General features: G+C 40.3%; 1 protein-coding gene across 1 annotated transcript; it reads right to left on the minus strand.

Moving 5' to 3' along the window:
* Positions 1–1,084: 1,084 nt before the first annotated feature.
* CDK7 (cyclin dependent kinase 7) lies at positions 1,085–14,350 on the minus strand. The gene is made up of 12 exons (XM_028749511.2): positions 14,159–14,350; positions 12,051–12,110; positions 11,381–11,414; positions 9,209–9,276; positions 8,056–8,124; positions 7,156–7,266; positions 6,535–6,653; positions 5,666–5,765; positions 5,327–5,413; positions 4,955–5,104; positions 2,531–2,678; positions 1,085–1,312 (listed from the first exon to the last, which is right to left on the minus strand). Exons 1-12 carry the CDS (start codon positions 14,333–14,335, stop codon positions 1,287–1,289), a joined length of 1,149 nt encoding a protein of 382 aa, XP_028605344.1. The 5' UTR covers positions 14,336–14,350; the 3' UTR covers positions 1,085–1,286.
* Positions 14,351–15,305: the final 955 nt, after the last annotated feature.

Consider the following 15,305-nt stretch of genomic DNA (forward strand, 5'->3'; position numbering starts at 1 on the left):
GCGATCTGGTTCACAGGATACGTTTGCTTGTAAGCCATCAGAGCAGTTCTCTGCTGGACCCGAAGTCTCTTATTCTAGTCTATTGTCCTCTTTCCCACAGGGATCGACCAGATTCCCCTGGGAAGCCCACAAGCAGGGCATGAAAGGAATAGTCTCCCACCGCCTTTGGTCAGAGGCAGATTGCTCTGGAGATGAGGTGGAAGAGCTACCGCCCTTACACACGAATTTGTCCCATCCCCACAGCTTGTCGCAATTATTCCTATACTGCGAACCAGAGGGACACTGATGTTGGAAGCAGCAACTTTGGTCACCGCTGCAGCAATTAAGAGACTTGCTCCAGCACTGGGATCTCTAGATATAAACTAGTCACGCCCATGCTAAATCTTTACGGCAGTAGAAAAGATAACAGAGTTAAAGAGGCCTTGGTCTGCTTGGCTGGGGGGTTCAGTGAAAAAATCATTCAGGCATCCCATATTATCACAAAATAAATGTTTTAGGATTTACTCGCACAAGAGCAGCTTTGTTTCAAATTCATCTAGTCCAGCATCCTCTCACAGTGGCCGACCAGATGTATCAAGAAAGCTAACAAGCAGGAATTCAGGGCTTATTTTCACTCATGGCTTACCAGGGGGCTTGGTAGTAATATCCCTGTTAGGTAGAACCTACTCTCTTTTTATAAATGTGGAATTAGGGCCTTGCCCTAAATCCACCATACCAGTCTAGGCTGAAGCAAGGTACAGATACAGAAACTTTCTCCACTGTAGAATATGCTTTTTAGTCACAGTCATCTCTGGTAATACTGTAGCTCATATTGACACCCAATGAAGCCCTTTCTTCTACTAAATCACCATATTTTCAACAACTGCACTGGCATATGTAACGGGAATGAAATTCCTACAACATTTTGGTGGTTGTTTTTTCTTTGTCTAGAGCAGATACTGGGGAAACAAAGATTCATCCATACTGAGACTTCCAATCTCTGCATCTGGGATTCCAGCCTCCGGGGCATTTCTAGCACAAGGTCTCATTCATCAGTACCATATGCCAAGTTCCCATATCCCACCTATTATATATTATTAACCAATGAGTCTTTAACTTTTTTATTTTTTTAAAAAGCAAAGCAATAAAAATACATGGTTTTTAGAGTTTAACACTACACACATTTTACATGTTTACATTTACAAATTACGCTTTAATCCATATTGTGACTTTTGAGTTTTCACATTATTTGATCTTTTCAGACTTCATAGCAGCAGAAATATTCAACATCCCTGTTTCCACAGTAGTCAAAACACCAATTTTTTGGGTAACCCTGGGAAGAGAGAGGTAAGTTTAATGCACATCAGTTTGTTTGTCTTTCTTTTTCTTATGTCTTACAGCAATAGTAAGATTGCTTGTGCCTAACCTATTTCAAACTTTTATCACAACTACATAGTTTTAATTAGTGTCAAAGTGTGGGCTAGCATATGGAGAACAAACTCTACTGTCCATTTCCATTTCAACTGTGGGTGGGTAGAGAAAGAATACTGCTTCAGTATTCTTTGTGTCTCCAGTGTCCCTACTGTGTCTCCAATACAGTCTGCTTCCTGTCCATGATACTTCTCTGCTCTTCTCAGATCTGTAACCATCTGCCAGCAAAGGTTATAGGTTTGGGGACTGGAACAGATAAGGAAGAATCTCTGGGCTTTTGCCAGGTTCTTGAAGCATCATTCATCAAAAAGTCTCATTTGAAAATAGCATAGCTGACGTCCTCCACTTAGACACCTGCCCATGTTAGGTGCACTGCACAAGGATTTGCCAAGCCTAGACTTCCCTGCTTACAACGGCAGAACAACTGTTGCATCTCAGGCAGATGTAAGAACACCTGATCTTCTAAATCATGCTTAGCATATCATAAACACATTCTCTCCCTTTGGGGAATCAACAGTTGTTAGTGTTACATGCGTACTAACATTAAACCATAGTTTCAAAGGGAAAAAAATAAAAAAATCTGTATCAAAATGAAGTGAAAGAATGCAAGACTGAGAAACACTCCTGATCTCATAATGATTAGCTAGCCACACTCCCATCCCCCGAAATATTATTGCAATATTAAGTGCAAAAGTTGGTGTGAGCAACCCTACAACGTTGCAACCCTTTGGTTAGAATGGCTTAAGTCAGCTAGGGTATGCACACTGATGTTCTAGGCCAGTGTTTCTATGCCCAGGCTAGCAAATTGAACGATACATTGTGAAATAAATAAATAAATAAATAAAAATTTTATACATCACTTGACTGTAAAAAACCTCAAAGTAGTATACAAAAGATAGAATCATAAAATTGGGTGGGGGGACCAATACTTTACAACATACAAGAAATTAAAATACTTTAAAAATATTAAAATTCACACCAGCTTTTCTGGGTAGGCATGACTAAAAATGTTTTTTCACAGGCAAAGGAAAGGATATAGTGAGAAATTATATCTGGACATATGATAAGTGTTTAAATTCTACACTTAACATTGGAAGAGACTATTTAAAAATGTTGCTACCTTGATCTATTCCATCCAGTCTTTTCCTTTTCAAATTTGGAGCTGGGTTTTGTTGCTCTTTCAAGACTTCTGCAGGGCAATTGGGTCTTGGCAACTGGCTTCCAGGTGTTGGTGCTGGCCGACTGCTAAAATACTTCTGTTTTAGTGCCTTCAAGAGAACAGAATGAGATAACAATAAAAAATGACACTACTGTATTTAGAAATGACACTATTTCTGTAAGATCTGTACTTAAGTTTATAATATGTAGCTTTCTTGGCTAATTAGTAATATTTTGTGTGATGGGGGGAAAAGAGCGTGAGGGGTGGCAGTGGTGGTGGTGATGGATAGCGTCTATGGTCACTGAGGCTGTCTATGGTTCCTCACAATATCAGTTCTGTGGAGGTTTCCCCCTGCAAGATTCTGTGTGCATGTGTGTGTTGTGTTCTTACAAAGGGCACTTTTTCTTAAATGTGGGCACAGCCAGGGCTGTGCATATACTATCATTCTGATTATTTTTGAAAGCAATACATGCTGAAAGTCAGAGGAATGCTGAATAAGATATACAGTGGTTGAAAGCAGAAATTCACTGACCCCTCTTCTCAAACTAGAATTATGCAAAATAGCAAATGCAAAATGGCTCAAGTTGTATAATTTAGTTTTTTGGCACATAACTTAGATTGCATCTGCAATTTCTCAATTTCCCTACTCCAGAGTGGAGTACACATAGCCCTGGGCTTAATGTTTTTTAGTTGTGAACTTTCTCCTATAATATAATCAATATTTGCCTGGTTTGTATCTGACTGGAACAAGTTTTCTGGTCACCTATATTTGTCCTCAAATAATTCTGTGTATTGCATCCAGGCAAACACACATTTTTATAGTGTTGTTAATGCTTAAATAAACTCCTTTTGGACGAAACAAATTGTATAGCACTAGAACATATGGATTGCATGTACATTCTGAATAAAAATTCTGCAGTCCTGACATCTCATCCAGCTACTTCCCTCTCTTCCCATGGTTTCCCAATTAATATTTGTGTTAGCAAATAGCTTTTGAACTGCAGCAAAAAATATTCAAGGATTAACTTTATGGGATATGCAGTAGACTGTAACATAAATGTAATAGGATCACCATCTTTAGCTTTGCTGTGCTTTGCCTTCAAATTATAGCCAAGTTATGGTAATTATGCACAACTAAAAAGTCTTACTTTGCTTTTTGATGTGGCTTGTAGTACTGAACAAGTTTCCACATCACTGGTCTGTACCAAGAAACACTTGCAATTAAGTAACCAGGGAAATTAAGACCAGAAGGAACATCCACAATGAATAATTACAGGTTCAAATAATAAAAAGGTACAAGCAATTAGAAACACATTTCTCATATGCAGCTCTCAATCCGTGGCTCAGGAAAGAGGGCTGCTTCAGCCCTTTGTTTCAGTAAGAGTTTTTAAAAAGCAACAAAGAGCTCAAAATACATGCCTCCCCAAGTTGCAAAAACTATGTACTTGGATTTAAGTCCCGCTTAATTTACTATGAAGTAAACGTGAATAGGTTCAGACAACTAGAATGATAAGACTGCTGTGGAAGATGTGCATTCTGCCACAGACACTCTGGGCCAATTGACATATTGGTTCTCATTGTGGGCCTCAGGTTCACAAGTGGTGAAGTTGCTGGCTTGGCACCCTGTTCCTCCTTTTTTGCTTGCTGTCTGAGCCATAGGAAACAACTTTCCTCCACCTCTCTTCTCCTCCAACTTTATACTATTACATTAGTGTCTCACATTGAATAGAAATGACCTGTAGAAAGAACTTTATGAACTGAAAGCAGAAACGCTGTATATACTTTTGTAACCCAAGAAAATCTTTAATAAAAAGAAGTTTTTTTTTTAAAAAAAGGAAATACTTCTTGGCCACTAAATATTGATAGGTCAAACAGGCTGCTGCTTCTTGCCCCCAACCAAAATATTCAGGCCCAGCTCACTCTCTCTTCCCCTTCTTACTGCTCAGTTGCTTTGGTTAGTCTGTTACAGGAGCAATGGGATTGGTGGCACTGGTCAAATGCCAAGGGTGACTCTTCTCTTCCCCCCTGAAACTGGGTAAATCTATTTGGTGAGCATCCCAGTCTGAATTCAGACTTTCAGAGCAGTCCTCTGATAGGTGTATTTTTCATCTCAAATGATGTAATCCATTTTTCTACTTCATGAAGCAGGTATCAGAACAAATTGAAAGATCAGTTGACATCAGAAACAGAGCTGAAATGGTTGTCTAGATACAAACCTGTTTAGGAACTCACTGCTAAAATATCACAATAAAAATCTGTGGAGCTGCCCCTGGAAGAACTATACACTCCATTAAATAAAGCATTTCTGCTTGTGCAGAACTTATTTTTGCTAAATACTGACAGAAACAGTTTTAAGCTAATGGGTGGAAATTTAAATTTAAATACCTGAGTAGCTGTGACCCTGGTAGAAGGATTAAATGTAAATAAGCCTTGCAGCAGTTCTAGCAAATCATCACCAGCAGCACTGAAGATGTGATGAAGTGGCATCCCAGGGAAACTTTTAAAAGTCACATAATCTGGAAGATTGGTCATACCCTATTGAGGCGGGGGGGGGGGGGGAGGAGGAGGAGAAAGAAATATAGCACAGAGAAGTCAGCACCCACATAATGAATAGTTAAAAGTCATTAATGGTCCTCTCACCTGTAAACACACATTAAGTATAAAGCTAGTCAAACAGGCAATCAAGTCAAAACAATCAAGTTTCCATCAATTCTCCCTGCCAGCTTTTGTTACAAGGTTGTTAACTCAAAAACTTACAGGCCACTGCTCCTCTGTTGGAGTACCCAAGGTTTCGAATATCTTTGTGAGTTGATCCAGGTCAGAGTCTCCTGGCAAAAATGGAACCTATAGAAAGATGAATACAGTGGCTTTCAAGATTGGTTTGTTCTGAACTCCTACAAAAAAGAAATTCAGCCCTAAAATCTTTGAACTTTTCTGGTAAGCAAATGGCATTGGCTCAGTTTAAAGCAAACATGAGGGTTCCCAGAACAAAGATTGCATTTCCAGCACTCCTCCTACATGTAAAAGTGCCAGAAGATAAACCATTTGCACAAGAGCAGAATAAAATTTCATTTGACAGCTTTACTGAGAGCTTACCCTTAGAAGCAATTCAGCCAATATGCAGCCCACTGCCCACATATCCACGCCTACACCATACATTCTAGCACCAAACAGTAGCTCAGGAGCTCGATACCACCTGAAAAACAAATTAAGACATGCTGCATTTCCCTCCTCCATTTATGAGCTGTGCACAGTACCTTCAGTACAAACATTATCCTATTTTGTGCCTAAAGATTTACATCTTATCTTGTTCTTTCTGTAAGAAAATGGTGCAAATCTAATCTTTTTTTTCTCCAAAAAGGTGACAAAATAGCTGTTTAAGTTAGTACTGCACAATTTACTGGCATTCAAAAGTGGATGCAATTAATATTTGAAGGGGGTGTACATGGCCCTCCCCACTTTATCCTCACAACAAACTTGTAAGATAGTTTAGGTAGCATTACCTAACCTATCTTACTGGCCTAAACATGGGTAGGCAAACTAAGGCCTGGGGGCCGGATCCGGCCCAATCACATTCTAAATCTGGCCCGCGGACGGTCCAGGAATCAGCGGTTTTTTTACATGAGTAGAATGTGTAGAAATGCATCTCTGGGTTATTTGTGGTGCATAGGAATTTATTTTGTTTTTTTCAAAATATAGTCTGGCTCCCCACAAGGTCCGAGGGACAGTGGACCGGCCCCCTGCTGAAAAAGTTTGCTGACCCCTGGCCTAGAATAACTGAGCTTCATGACACAGAGTGTGGTTTTTGAACCAGGGTCTTCCAGTCCTCATATGATACTCTAAACTCTGCAACACATTGGCTGTCTTGTTCAAGTTCCTATCTTCATGTACACAGTGATTGGGCAAGCAGATGAAGTTGTCATACCAAGAGGTCAGATGTGTTCCTTGAGGGATCTTTCTCTTACCTTGTTACTACTTGGTGTGTGTAAACTCTGTTAGGACTTCCAAAAGATTTTGCCAAACCAAAGTCAGCCAGTTTCAAAACTCCATTTTCATCTAGCAACAGGTTATTTGGTTTAAGATCCTTAAAGGGGAAACACATGAATATGCCATCGCTGAGAATACTTAAATATTTTGCTTTGTGATCAAAGGTTCACCTTAACCAGAAATATGCTTCTGAAAGCAGTGACAATAGGATTGCATAGAACTGAGGCACTAGATAGAAACTACAATGGCTGATCAGACTATGGTAAATTAGACCGTGCCATTTATATCCATTTGTGCCTCTGAGAATCAGAAGGCTTTGGAAGTTGGATTTATTTTTTAAAAAATGTTGCACACAAATTGCCGATACCTATTAAAAGCTAAAATATCCCAACTACGTATTCTGTCTTTTTTTATATACCAGTTTGAAACCTCAGATTTTGGGGCATTTAAAAAATAATAATCAAAAGGGACCAAGAAACATTTTGTTGTTAAGACTGAGATAATTTACATGGAGAATCACGTTTCCATTTCAAACACCTTAATGGGAGCCATTTCTCATTGTCTTAAAGGCTGTTCCTTTTGTTCCTAGAGTTTCTTACCCTATGAAGGATCCAGTGTTCATGTAAATATTCTAAACCTTGAAGTGTCATCAGCATGTACGCTTTGATGTGAGAAGGTGTCAACACAAGACTAGTATCCTTTATTATAACCTGTAAAATATATATTGCATTTTACAAACTGCAGAAGTTTAATGCTTAAAAAAAAACCCAGAAAAATTATACAGATGTATCTGTGGGGGTACACAATGTCCCCAATAACAAAACATCAACTAGCAAGCCTTAGATAAATCACTCTCTCTGACCCAGAAATGCTATAGAATTGATTATCATAATGTGATTGGTAATGCCCTTTCAGTATTTTCACTATCTACATTGTTAGACCTATATAAAGTATTGATTATAGCAACTTCCTGTTCTGAACTCTGACCAAACTGTCCAAATTCTCTGTGAACTTTGTATCTAATATTCTTATGTTTTCTCACTAGTAATGAGAATTCCTTTAAGTGGGTGGCATCCTAAGCAATTACAATTATTTCCCTTCAAATGAAGTCTGTATTACTCTTTAGCTGCTGAAAATGTGTGTATGCCTGCTTTCTCTAGCAGATACACAAAACCTACCATATGAGTTATTTATGCATAAAACCTGTTATTCTGCTTATGTTAAAAAGTATTGATACAGCGCCACCTATCTGCACAACTCTTTGGAAAGTATGAGAGATGATCCCAACCCCAAGGGGTTTACAGTCTAAAAATAGATGCAAAGAAGAGGCATACTGTTCTGCCTTCTCTGTTGTTCTCTTCTACCACCCCCTTCCCCCATGTCTCTTCTCCAACTCTTATAACTTTCCCCCAGGACTTTTGGTTTCAATATATAAACAAAGCAAAAGCTTAATCATCGGCCACAAAATTAAGTCAGTAGCCAGTTAATGGCAATCTTACCTCTAGGTCAGTTTCCATAAAATCAAATACTAGACTAATGTTAGATTTGTGTCCAAATGCATCAAGAAGCTGGAAGAGAAATACACTCAAATTATTGGTGTGATAGCATGTCCTTAATCCAATGTGTGTGCGCACACTGGTCAAGGTATCCTCTCTAATGTGCCCTGGCAGGTTTACAGCACTCCAGGCAATGCAGAGTGACTGAGTCTCACCACCCTTTTAATTTCCTTAACTAGGCCCGCCAGGCTGTTTGGGGGCAAACCACACCCATTTTTCCCAGGCCTGAAGTCCTATGATACCATGCTCAGAAAAGTTCAAGCCATGTCTTGAAACTTCAACCCAATCCTGAAAAGGAAGAAAAATCAGAAGTGTACAGTGGTGCCTCGCAAGACGAAATTAATTCGTTCCGCAAGTTTTGTCGGCTTGCGATTTTTGTCGTCTTGCGAAGCACGGTGTCGGGAAAGTTTTGGAAAAGCTTCAAAAATCACCAAAGTCTTTAGAAACCTCAAAAAAGGCTACCACACCGCGTTCTATGAGTTGCTCCTCGAAGTCAAGTCGCAACTGTATTAACGGTGTTAAGAAAAAGGAAACAAACTTGCAAGACGTTTCCATCTTGCGAAGCAAGCCCATAGGGAAAATCGTCTTGCGAAGCAGCTCAAAAAACAAAAAACCCTTTCATCTAGCGAGTTTTTTGTCTTGCGAGGCATTCGTCTTGCGAGGTACCACTGTACTCCTCATTCTTCCCTTGCAGCCAGTTTTCAGTACTTCTTCAATCTGACACATTTTTGTGTTGCCTTGCATAGTAACAGAAACTCCTAATGCCTGGAAAAAGGATAGTTTATGAGTCTTCACTTTTAGTCATGGCCAATCAGAGGGAAGTTCAAAGGGCATGGGGAATTTGACCTGGGTCTCAGGTATAAAGAGGGCCTCAAATTTAAACACTTATTTTCCAAGGCCCTTTAAACTCTCATCTATGTATCTATCATATCTGGATGTTGCTGTTTGTTATACTGATTTTATTCTCTGCTTCACATTTATTAGTTATTGCTTTGTTTCACTGTTGTTATAAACCAACCAGAGGACTTTGTTATTGGATAGTATTTATATATTTTTAATACAGAAATATTCCATTCAAACAGCACTTAGTACTTACCCCTATAATATTTGGATGGCTAAGCTCCTGCAGTAGTTTTATTTCTCTAAGGGCTGTTCTGTTTATACCTGAATTGAAATAAGAATCATGACAATAACAATAGAACTGTACACCCTCAACAGTGTATGAATTTGGTGGTACTAGTGGCTCAAAGTAATCCTGGGTGATAGGGAGCAGGGATTGGTACTTTTGCCACAATTATTTATGCCACATACCTGCTAGTTTTATGCCTATGAGGGTAGGGATTTAAATCCTGAAGTCACCTAGGCTCAGGTGAGCAGGTCTCTGTACCCTGGGAATAATGTTCATGAAGACTAAGCATAACATTTTGTGGACAAGAGACTGCTACTATTTTATTTCAAATTGGTGAATATTTCTGATAAGATTCAAGCTCCAGAACACAGCTTCAAATATTCTAGGCAATGAAAGTATTTCAGATCAATGTAATTCCCATTCCCTCATGTTCTGAATGAAGAAGATGCTCAGTTTGTTGCAGTTAAAACAAGATCGAGGTACTTTTCTGATGTCATAAAACTTTCCCTCAAATGTCAGTGTTTCTATACTAGGGAGGAAAGCAATGGCATGGGTAAAGGAGAAGCTAATTCACATCTTTCTTGCTTCAACAATAGATAAGCAAGAACTTACATTGGATCAGGTCCAAGGTATTTTAGTCACTGTTCTTCACTATATCGCCCAGCATCACCCAAACGACTTAGTATGCTCTAACAGTTTAGTATGTCTAAACAGATTGTTTTCCAACATGTGGGTTGGGGTATGCCTTGGTCCCTTGATTTCCTTGGATATGCAGGTGGTAGGAATGAAGAGAACTGCCTTGCTAGAAGCAGTTGATTTGCCAGATGCAACTCTTCCTGAAAAGATGGAACTAAGCTTCTGTTATCAATGCCCTACTTACTACTAGGCAGGACTACTTCAATGTTCTCTACATGGGGCTGCCTTTAAACAATGTCTAGACACTTGGACTAGTGTAGAATGCTGCTGCTGGACTACTGTCTGCCATTTGAAGATTGTAGTCATGTTCCAATCTTATTTCATTTCAACATTTACTTACAGGCTCCTACTTACAGTGGCAGTCACCACTGAAGTTCTAAACAGCTTGGTACCAGATTATTTTAGGACCCACCTGCTCACATGTGAAACTGTCCAGCCTCTGAGATAACTCCTGGAAGCCACACTTTCTGCTCCATCCATGCATGAAATCAGGTGGATGTGAATAAGAGAAAGGGGCTTTTCAGCAGTAGTGCTGTGATTGTGGAACTATCTCTTGGCATTGCCATTCTCTTCTTGTTTATCAAATGACTGTAGGCACTTAAAAAAATAGGCTAGCTTTTAAACAGTAACATGTTTCCAAGATGCCCTACATGAAATCTTAGCACTGGTATCTAAAAGTTTTTACAAATGATATTTTATATTGAGGTTACTCTGTTCTTGTAATGATGTAATGTTTTACTATACTGGGCTCTCTTGGGAGGAAGGATAAACTATAAATTAAACAAATAACTAAATATTTTAATTGTAAACTACGTTAGTTGTTATTTTAATAAAAGGACAGTATATAAATAATAAATTAAACTGAATATAAGCTTGCTTAACTGATGGAATGCACAATTCACATAAAGAAGTACATTCTACTTGAAATTAGTGATACGGAACAGGAAAATTTCCAGGGCTTTAATTTTACGTTGAAAAAGTTCCACTTCATAAGTTCATTAGAAACAATGAACAGATGCCAATTACAAATGTAGTATTAGGCAAGCTTGGCAGTTTTTCCTTCCCCCCCCTTTAGATCTGTTGACTAACTACAGGTAAAATAAGCATGTTAAATTGGATCACTCACTAGGGTATCAGAATTTTTTTCAATTCAAAATTTTCTAGAAAAATCATGTCCCTGCTTAAAATTATGTCCACAGATAAAAATAAAACAAGAACACTAAAGGGAAAAATTGTGAATGTTTTCTATCTAAATCACTAAAGGACCAGTGGAGTATGGATATTATGCCACTGGTCTACTTCAAAACAAAGAATTACATGGATCTCATTTCTTATCTCTTCCACTCAAAATTGAAAAGAACAGCAAGTCATTTACCAGCATGGTAGCAAAATTCTAGCATATGCAAAATAGTTCATTTATATATGTGTATTTCAAAAACTTACCATCTTTAGCTTCTGATCTATGCCCAAGTTTGATCTAAAATAAGAAAATGGTTTAATTAAGACAATATTTCTCCTTACTAAAGGCACGTCAAAGGCTACGGTCTGTTGTTCTATAAGTATCTAAACTGACAGACAGCTCAGTCTATGTATTTTTACTTGGAAGTAATTTCTGAGAGATTTATTTAAGTGTGCTTAGACTGCAGCTTTTACTTGCTCTAGGTTACTAAAGCTCTGCACAATTACATAAAACATGGTCAGACAAAATGCATGGTCAGAACCCAGAAGCTGAAGCTGTTTCTCTTTACTTCTCCAGTGGCAGTAGGCAGGCTGCCCACCACCACCTGGAGTGGTGAAGAGAAGCAGTGGCGACAAAAGCTCACAATAATTTTGTGAGATTTCACTGGAAGCTGCTGCTGCACCTTCTTGTTTCTCCAGTAGCAGCCGGGGTAAGCGAAGCACCTGCAGGGACATTACTGCTTAGGATTCCACTGCCTGCGTTGACTGCCTCAGTCAGCCTCATGGGCAGACCAGCCCTGTTTAATGCAATTGAATATATCAATGAACAATTTAATAAATAAATAAAAATATCGTCAATGTGGCTAGGATTCCAAGCTATGGTCAGCACAAATCATGGTTTGGGTATGCTGTCAGGTTAATAAAGGTAACTCACCTTTTTAATAGCAACAATTTGATTTGTATTCTTGTCTCTTGCTTTATAAACTGTAGCAAACTAAAGAGAAAAAGAGCACATCTTAAAAATCAGTTTTCTAATTATATAGCGGCAGCCTTGCTTTTTGTTTAGAAAGTGTTTTGTCTTCTTTTCTATAAAATATCTTGAGGCATGCTATAATAAATACAAATGATCACAATAAAAACAGTAAAAATGTTGAACACCTTTAACTCATTAAATGCTATGCATTCCTTTTAATGTCACTCTCAGCTGGTCAGTACTAGCAACTAAGGGAAAGAGATACAGCATAATTACAGAATCCTAGAATTCTAGAATTGGAAGGACCACTAGGGTCATCTGGTCCAACCCCCAGCAAAGCTGTTTCAAACATCAGTACAAACCTCAAAGTACATAAATGTGAGAACGCTGCATGTAAGAATGTAACATATGACAATCTACCCACATAATGAACATTATCCTATACAGGAAGGCTTTCTACGAAGCAGGAAAGTATTACATTGTTATATCCCTATTAAGAAGGAAGTTCAGTGGCTGCACTACAGGGTTTGATTTCCCAATTTTATTTCAAATATAATTTTGTATATAGAGGAGCAGGCAGGACCTAGACAGCCAGCTCCAGCAGCCTGTAACATCAGCACCCAAAAAAAATCAGACACTACTTTTGAGTCTCTCTCCCCATCATTACCTTCTCGCTCCAGCTAGTTGCAAAATGCAGACCTCCTACTTCCTTGTTGGTTACTTTGCAACTGCCCACTGTTTCTCTAGTCACCAACCTTCAAACTCCATTTTGGAAAAGTTTACTAACCAGATGGTCAAGCAACAGCTTTAAACAGAGATATCAGTGATACAGAAGACATATGCTATTTTCTGGCCAAAGTATGAAAAGGTACAAACCTTGCCCCTCAAAAAATTATTCTCCATTGTAAGTCAGGTTTGACCATTGGGTAACAACTGGGTGGCTAGGAAAACACTTTTCTCTGTCCAAAGCTGGATGAGAAAAAGGTCTGGCTGTAAGTAGATTTGATCAGAGTAACAAACTGCTTACACAAACATATCTAACAGGTTCTTTTTAACAGATCATTTTGCTGCTGCCCTAAGCCTTCATGACATCAAAGGACAGATCAAAGTCAATTTTGGGAGCAGCCTGTCAACTACCCATTCCTTTATTTTTTGTGAACAGCCAATATTTCTAGGTGCTAAGCCATTGACTCCACATTGAAAATGCTTTGACAGAGGCTTCTCATGGAACAGATATTTTTCTTTCGAATGTGCCATCTCCAGTCAAGCAGGTGCTTTAGGTTTCTGAAATACAAACCTGGGAAACTGGAATGAGCAAACAGCCTTCAAGTCTCTGGGGGGAAAAATGCCTATTGCCCATCTCCAGATGCTTTCCACAACCTATAATACAAATATACCTATGGCACTACCCCAGCCATGTATACTCAGAAGTAACCTCTCTTAAATTAAATGGGGCTTATTCCCAGGTAAGTGGAGTTAGACTTGCAACTTTATATATTAGGAGGGAGAGGGGGCGGCTTTTCATAGTTTCTCTGCTCTCAAGCTTTTTTGCAGCCCTGGAGAGGGGATTCTCCGTGACTGCCCCCAAACTGTGGAATTTCCTCCCCTCTGCAGAAGTGCTTAATGCAGCTTTCATTTTATGCTAAAACTGCACCTTTTAACCTGGCCTTTGATAGGCGAGACCTTTATTTTCCTATTTAAACTGTATTTTGGGCGCTGCGTTGGACATCGGTTTCACTTTATTTTCAACTGCATCACTGTCCTCTGGGGCCTTTATGGCGAAGGCCAAGTGGGGTTGGGGTGGAAATACTGTTTTATTATTATCAAAGAGCGGAAGTTTGCGTGTCGTCGATCTCAAAAAAGGTGAACTCTGCGCAGGCGACGGCTTAAGTAGGTGGCATTGAAGGCGACGCCGTTCTTCGGAGGGAGCAACGAGGGGCGTCCGCAGCTCCCGCCCCGGCTAACCCTGAAAACTCCCTCAGGTGGTGCCTTTCCTTCGCCTCCACCGGAGCCTTACGGAAGCTGCTGCTGCCGGCCGTTACCCCTCCCCTCAGCCGGGTCCGGCTTACCTGCCCCTCGCCCAGGAAGGCCAACTTCTCGTAGCGCTTCGCACGCGCGCGGGCGTCCATCCCGACCAAGCGCGATTTAAAAACCGTCAAGTTTACGACGCCTCCAGGAAACCAGCGCGACTCCGGCTCCTCCCCCTCTCCCGTACACCACCGGCCTTCCCACCGCGTTCTACGCATGCGCCACGCACGCGGGCAAATGACGCTTCCCCCTCCCCCCCGAGGTTTCCGCCGGTCGTGAACAGCCTCTCAACACAGAGATAGGAAAGGATAGACGAGCAAGCAAAATCCCTTATAGAGCTGTTACGAGGATAGAAAAACCCGTGGTTTTCTTCTCGGGTCGCAACTTCTCCGCCCACCCAGGAGTGCTAGTGAGGGCTGTCCATTAAAAAAACAGAGGGGAGAAATTCGGGGTTTCGACATAACTGATTATTGGGAAGCTGCAAGTTTGCTCGTGCCTCGCCCGCCTAAAGAAAAGTAGCGGCAGAGAAACCCTCTGTTTAATTTCTAGTGACTGTTTTGTACACGTTTAAAAGCACCTTGCCCGTGAACTCCAGTATTGTAAGTGTGCCCCTGGGGTGGGGAGGGGCACTGGGGATGACCAGCTGGTGACAGGCCAGAAATGTATTCCATTGTTAATATTGCTGGGAGGTGGGGAGGGGTTTGCTAGTCAAAAGCACCCTTCAGATTGCAGCAGGGCCAGCGCTACCATTGGGCAGAGAAGAGGCAATTGCACCAGCAGTCAGACCTTATCAGTTGGATGTACAACTGTGCATATCATATTGCCAGCCCTTTGACTTGGTGAGCTAGTCCAATGCCCTCAGAAGTGGTAGGGTGTGTGCTGTTTTATCGTAACAAGTAATGTGAAAAGTTTTTTTTGGGGGGGGGAACCCTGTTAACTCATCCCATTGCTTCTGTGAGAGCCCTCTGTTGCCCTTACACATCTTGCTAAAGTCTAAATTCCTGTTTCCCAGGAAAAGCTGTCACTGCCATCCCAAAAGAGAGGGGTGGGGAAGCCTGTTGTTAAGCAGTGTTAGTCTTGCAACAAAAACAAGTGTTGTGGCACTTTAAACAGAGGTGGAGAACCTGTGGCCCACAAGATATTGTTACTCCCATTAGCCATGCTGACCAAGGCTGGTGGGAAATGAAG

This window comes from Podarcis muralis, chromosome 11 (assembly GCF_964188315.1).
Source record: "Podarcis muralis chromosome 11, rPodMur119.hap1.1, whole genome shotgun sequence".
Classification (NCBI taxonomy): Eukaryota; Metazoa; Chordata; class Lepidosauria; order Squamata; family Lacertidae; genus Podarcis; species Podarcis muralis.